Source organism: Bidens hawaiensis, unplaced genomic scaffold (assembly GCF_021521415.1).
Source record: "Bidens hawaiensis isolate Kalapana, Puna unplaced genomic scaffold, B.hawaiensis_p1.1 tig00008374_1, whole genome shotgun sequence".
Taxonomy (NCBI): domain Eukaryota; kingdom Viridiplantae; phylum Streptophyta; class Magnoliopsida; order Asterales; family Asteraceae; genus Bidens; species Bidens hawaiensis.
This window is the reverse complement of record NW_027491592.1, coordinates 932,878-939,787: the sequence shown is the minus strand read 5'-3', so window position 1 is coordinate 939,787 and position 6,910 is coordinate 932,878. Positions and strand designations below refer to the sequence as shown.

At 36.4% G+C, this 6,910-nt stretch overlaps 2 protein-coding genes across 2 annotated transcripts; both read left to right on the top strand.

Annotated features, from left to right (window-relative positions):
* Positions 1–70: 70 nt before the first annotated feature.
* Positions 71–1,296, top strand: LOC143637595 (uncharacterized protein At2g39920-like). Its single transcript, XM_077104948.1, has 4 exons — positions 71–508; positions 596–796; positions 915–1,122; positions 1,219–1,296. Exons 1-4 carry the CDS (start codon positions 72–74, stop codon positions 1,294–1,296), a joined length of 924 nt encoding a protein of 307 aa, XP_076961063.1. The 5' UTR covers position 71.
* Positions 1,297–2,382: 1,086 nt separating this feature from the next.
* Positions 2,383–5,906, top strand: LOC143637567 (proliferating cell nuclear antigen-like). The gene is made up of 3 exons (XM_077104931.1): positions 2,383–2,698; positions 4,945–5,091; positions 5,166–5,906. The coding sequence occupies exons 1-3, from the start codon at positions 2,611–2,613 to the stop codon at positions 5,279–5,281; spliced, it is 351 nt and encodes a 116-aa protein (XP_076961046.1). The 5' UTR covers positions 2,383–2,610; the 3' UTR covers positions 5,282–5,906.
* The last annotated feature ends 1,004 nt before the right edge of the window (positions 5,907–6,910 follow it).

The window sequence follows — 6,910 nt, the reverse complement described above, 5'->3', positions numbered from 1 at the left end:
AAAGAGGTACTTTGGTCATTTTCTACATTTCAATTTTGGTAATTGTTTTCTTGAACTATGAACATGTAGATATGGGAAGTGAATTTAGACTGGAATCTGTGATCTACATGTCTTCGTTCGCTGCAACGATCTTGGTTGGTGTTCTTGTAACGATCGGGATCTTGTTGATGACTGTTTTAATTACATTGATGGTCATGTTACAATCATGTGAAAGACGGAATTCTAAAGCTGTTGAAATGTCAAGATCTGTTAATCAGTTTGATCTTAATGTTTATGATTATTGCAAAACGGTTTCTCTACACGCAGAACTTAATATTAATAACTTTGAATCATATTCATTACCTGAAATTTGTAAAAATGTAGCTGTCAAGTATGTTAAAGATGGTCATTACACTAGAGATTTGAGTACCATAGTGTCACTTGTTGACGATTATTTCAAGAATGTTACGTCTGGTGTTGGTGGTCGCGATGTGGTGTTAATGGACATAGACGACTTATATGTACATGGGTAGTTACATAATCTTTACACTTTTAATTTTGGAAGATTTAAATGGGTACAAATATGCATTAGTCTAATGTGTTTTTGATGGTGTAGGCTGCATGATTATGGTCATCATGATGTTGTTAAAGAGGCCGAGCTTATGAAGCACACGGTGTTTGTGCAAATTTACACAAAGTTATGGTCTGCAGGATGGCCGTTGGTATTATTGTCAAGGGAGTCTGAGAGACAACGCGGTGCGGTCATTGACATGCTTATAGCGGCTCGATGTAGAGGTTGGTCTGAATTGATCATGAGGTATTGTTAGAGGGTAAAACAGTCTTTTGCCACTCGAAAGTCGAATCACTTGTCATTAAGTAGGGTGTTTGGATTTGTGTTTTGAAACTGATTATCTGATTGGTGTGATGTAATGCAGATCGGATGAGGAAATGAAAATGGATACTCGTGAGTATTTTTATAAGCAAAAGGCGATTATGCAGGCCGAGGGCTACAATATCACAGCGGTGATTAGTAGTCGTTTGGATGTTTTAGTGGGCTCATTTACCGGAACACAAATCTTCAAGCTTCCGAATCCATTCGTTTCAATAGAAGTGGAAAGCGCTAAATCGGTGGATACATACACCGTAGTATATAAATTTGTAGCATGTCATCAAAGAATGAATTTAGAGCCAAATTGGGTGTTTAGAAACTTGTTACTTGAACATATATACTTGTTTTAGGCTGATGATAATGCATCTTCTTGGGCATTTTATGTTCTAACCACAAAAATAACCTTCTTAATTAAAAAAGATATATAATAGCCTTGATTTTAAAAGACATAGATTTAAGTTTATAAATTTCTAATTTCTCTTAATCAATGAAAACTAAATAAAGTTTAAACAATAAGAAACGCTTTTGTAAATTTTAAGATGAAATTTTTAACAAACTCACGTATATTGACCAGGTCCAAGACAAAGTTATACAATTGAAGTACATATCCCAAACCAAAACCATTATGCTATCATCACTAATTCAAGCAAGTCAACCATAAGGTGAATCGATAACCTGACTTAAGCCATTCCTAGCAACCATTCTTTTACTTAAATCCAACAACCTTTCATATTTTCATATGTTAGGGCATTCCTACCATCTCTTAAATTTTTATGGGAGGTTTTTCTTTAAATTGTAGACTATGATTAAGCGGGATTGTGAGTGAAGGAGAGATAAACATTAGTGATTTTTTGTAAATTTGGTGAACACTTGTTTGCCCTTATTTATCTTTCGATATTTGTTAAAATTAACTATTATGAGTTGAGGAGAGGAAACTATATTGATAAATAGAGAAAATATAGAATACAATAATTGCTTAACGTATATTGGGTACAACAATACTTATATTCATGAAATCGATTCATGAAATCACATCAAAAGATCTTGAAATTGTCAATACATATCCAATTAATTATTGATTCCCCGAAATAAACAGTTTTGGATCGTTAATCGATCATTTTTTTTACTTTTTTCATGAAAACCGTTTTTGAGCGTTTTAGGTTTCTGGCTAAGCGTTTTATGTTACTGGCTTAGCGTTTTAGTTTTTGGCTGAGCGTGTTAGTATTTTTACCTTTGAGTGTCACGCGCATCTATCGTACGTTAAACAATTATTATATAGTAATCTCACCCTTGATAAATATATATAAGAAAGCATTACATTATGTTTTTTTAGTATAATTATAGCGGTGCCGAAATGCTCTTGTATGCCTGTATGTTAATGCTTTATCCGTTTTCGAGAAATGACAAAACGCTGTCGTTTGGTTGCCAATAATACTCGCGGGTTGCAACTCTTCCCGCCAAATCACATACGTCTTCTACAATCCTGTACGCCATCTCTCTGCACACAGACGAAAATGTTGGAGGCCACGCTGACACAAGCCAGCCTGTTGAGAAAGTGATAGAATCCATGAAGGATCTGGTCAACGAAGCAAACTTTGACTGCTCTTCCACCGGAATCTCACTGCAGGCCTTTGATCCAACACACGTGGCGATGGTGACGCTTCTTCCAGATCCAACGGCTTCGGTCACTACCGCTGCGATCGTAACCTCACAATGGATTGAACCTCCATACCTGGGCTGAGATGCTGACGTGTGCCGACAATCACGACACCGTTACCGTCAAAGCCGACGACGGCGGCGATTCCGTCAATTTCAAGTTCGATAGCCCCGGTACCAGTTACTAACTAATTTCGTTTTTTGCATCGTTGATGAAGATCTAGGGTTTTTATTTGAATGCAGTTAGGGCGATTATTTCTATTTTTGTATAGCTGTATTTGTATTTTTGTACCTCTAGCTAGCTAGCGCCGACAATTTCTGACACTGACATGTTAACATGAGTACACAAAGTGTTAAAAAGGTTTGGGTTTGAGCTTTAAGACCACCCACTACGGGGCGCCCTCTAGGGGGTTTTGTGGGCGACTTGGGCGCGGAACACCGTGGTGGGGCGCCATTAGATGAAGGGCGACGAAGATCCGGGCAAAGCAACGGCCAGCGCGGTTGATGAATGTGGGTGGGCCTCCTTCCCTTCAAGTAACGGATCTATTTTTGACTGTTAAATATATAGGGGATGGATCTTGCGAGAAGTGATATTACAGCGAGAAGTGAATGTTTAACTTCATTAATCCCTAATTTAACTCCCTTTCATATGATGTTACATACATATATATAGGTTGGTTGTATTTATGTCTTAATTACACATTCAAACCAATCTATAAACATATAAATGTACCGTGCCACATTCAAACCTATGTACATACACACATACAAACATACATACACATATACAAACATACGTACCTACACACATACATATGCACCTACACAACACACCTACACATAAGAAAGGGAGTGAAAATAAGGATTAATGGAGTTACACATTCACTTCTCGCAGTAAAAAAACTTCTGAAATGATCCAACACCTAAATATATATTCCCTATATATATATATATATTATACATGCATGTATAATATATATATATATATCAATCACTCAAACTAAACCATTTTCAAACTCCTTTATATAATTTTCTCCAAAAAAATGTCTTCCAATTCATCTTCAACACCCGACTTCTACTCCAATCCCGACGTTATTTCATACTCGGATTCAGGGGAGGAGGTAATAATTAGTGCTATTATAGATGCGCCGGATCCGATGACAACACTAAACGAAGATGAGAGATTTGCTATTTTATTAAGAACACGAAAAAAGGAAATGAATTTCAGTCTTCGATCGGATTTGGTTGAATATATTTGGAGAAACAAACAAGAAAATGGCGGCGGCGACGACTAAAAATAGTTGATTTTTTGTATGTGTATGTTTTTAATTTTAATTTAGTTTGTATTTGATAATTATTGTATTTAATAAATTTGTTAGTTTATTAAATTAATAAATAAAAAATAAAAAAATTAATGGGCTTCGAAGCCCCCTCACTATAGAGGGGCTTTGAAGCCCCTAGTGTCCACGTGGCACTGGGGAGGGGCTTCAAAGCCTCTCACCATAGAGGATGGTCTAACAACTGTAGACACATTTAATTCACCATTAACCTTTATGACCCGATGACACCTATTTATATATTTAATTGTTTGTGGCCTATTGGTAAGAAGTCTTGGGGTTCTATAGTGGAGACTCAAGTTCGATCCCTACGTGGAGACTCAAGTTCGATTCCTACTTTTGTCACTTTGGGTGGATATTGACAATGAAGGATTTGAGCCGGGGCATGTTTAAGGTTGTCAGTTTGGATTCCGAACCTACCCGGGTTTTTGTCCCACCAGGTGTTACGCCAGAGAATACTGTTTTTGTGGTGGCAGAACGACTGGGAAGTGGCAGCCGGCGGTATGGTTTTCTGGGGGAACGCTAAAGCCAAACTCAGAAGCCAGCGTGGGCCCGGTTAAGACAACATTGTCTGGTCAGAGTGGGGCATCGGAGCTCTCAAAATTTGGAGAGTGGGGTAGCCTAAATACAAGAAAGTTGCCGTTTTGAATAGAAATTGTTTTTTTTAATATGCATATGATTGTTTTTGAAGGATGTTATTATAGTATTTTGAATTATGATTTTTGGTTATTTTTATTTTATCTTGTTATTTGTTAATTGTATTAAATGTTTTTGGCAGTGTCCTGTCACTAAACAGTTGATAATCGTGTTCAACATGTTGGAGCCTGTAACACGTTTGTAAACAGGCTCGTGTTCGTTTTGAAGAAATGGCACGATTGGTTTATTGGGTTTGTGTTTAGCACCCATGCTAATCGTGTCGTGTCTGACTTGTTTAACAAGTTGAGACATGTTTTGTTATTTCACGAATATGATTTAGCTTTGATTTTGTTCTATTTTAACGGTGATTTGTTAGTGTGATAATTAATGGGATTAATTTAGGATCTGTATGATTTGTTGATTGAAATACCTTAAATTTATCTTCAGATACTGATTTTGACATGAAGCTGATGGACATTGATGATAGCGATCATTTTGAAATACCAGAGTTAGGATATAACGCCATTGTTCAAATGCCATCATCTGAGTTTGCAAGAATTTGTAAAGATCTTAGCACCATTGCAGACTATTATGGTATTCATTTCATGTTTTATAATCTCAAAATCAAATCCTAAGTACTTATTGTTTAGTCAAATTCTTGTTTGTAGTTGTCATATCTGTTACAAAAGAAGAGATGAAGTTTTCAACCAAAGGTGACATTGGTACTACAAGTATTGTGTGCAAGCAAAAAACTTTTGCTGACAAGGTACGTATCGTAAACTAATAATATAAATGAACATCTTCAATCTATCTGATAACTGATCTGGTTCAATTGGTGTGTAAACTTTTGCAGCAAGAAGAAGGGACTATAATCGAAATGTATAGCCCGGTATCAGTGACATTATCACTGAAGTTGCTGAGCTTGTTCACAATGGCAACCCCATTGGCTAGTCAAGTGACGATGAGCTTGTGTACTGATGGACCATTTATGATTGAATACAAGATTGAAGAAATGGGTAACATGAGGCTCTATTTGGCTCCAAAGACCGAAGAAGTTAAATGGATGAATGATCATAATAATGAGCCTAAATCCAATAGAAATACCAAAAGACGGAAAAGAAACAAAGTTGATTTAAGCTATTTTAATAAAGTAGATATGGAGGACAGAAAACGACATCGAGCGAAGATAGAAATGATTAAGGAGGAGAAGTTGCGTTTAAAAAAGGAGGAACAGGAAAATAAAGTTATTCTCTTGAAGGAGGAGGTGCGCATGGTGCAGCAAAAACAAATGGATACAGATATGCAGTTCTTCTTAACGCAGCATGATAATATCACTGGAGCAGCGTTGAAGGCGGTGGTAGCATGAAAGCATGATGTGGCAAAACGTTGGGGATGGGAATGAAATGTTAATTATTTAATGTTGGGGATGCGTATGATGCAGCAACCAGTTTGACGTTAGCATTTATAATAAATGCAAAACGGTTTATCTACATGGTGAACTTATATGTTAATAGCTTTGGATTATATTCTTCCTTTTTTTTCTTACAACTTTTAGAAATGCAGTTGCCAAGACTAAAGATGGTCATTACAATTTACAAAAAGTTGAGTACCAAAGTGTCACTTGTTGAAAGTTACTTCTAAGACCATTTTGCATGTGGTGTTATAGAACTTGGACGACTTGTATGTTAATGGGTTGTTACATAATCTTTACACTCTATTTTTGGAAGATTCAAGTGGGTACATACATGTCTTTCGTCAAGATATCCCAGCGGCGGGTTCAGATTCCATGATTATGCTCATCATGATGGTGTAAAGGAGGCCAAACATACGGTGATGTGCCAATATTAATAACACCGGTTGCTTTGCGGTGGTGGTTTAATGTGCATTTGGTTGATATATATTAAGTTGCTATGATACACACTGAATTGGAAAAAAAAAATAGACCATCAACGCAGGAAATAATAGCGACATTGTATAACTTATTATCTGTCAGTTTGGTTATGGTATTGACATTAAACCTAAAAATTATATTAGTAAATGCCAAAAAAAATAAAATATTTAAAACATATATAAAAAAATATAGCATATGATTAAAACAACATGAATTCAGTTGGTATCACCGAGTTTCGTTAAGATAGTGACACCAAACCCAAAACTATAGTAGTTAATGCCCACAATACTCATATAATTTACTCCAAGGCCAGTAAAATATGGGTGTTGCGGCGATAAAAATCAATGCGAACTGGATTGGTTTCAGTTAGTTTAGTTACGGTGCCACCACATGAAACCATGTCAGTCTAGTGGTACAAACCTACCAACCCATTGGTCTTATATACAACTAGTTTTTACTCGGCGCAATGCGCCAGGGCAGCTAGCAAAGCACCAACGTTATCCGGTACATTCTTTACGGTAT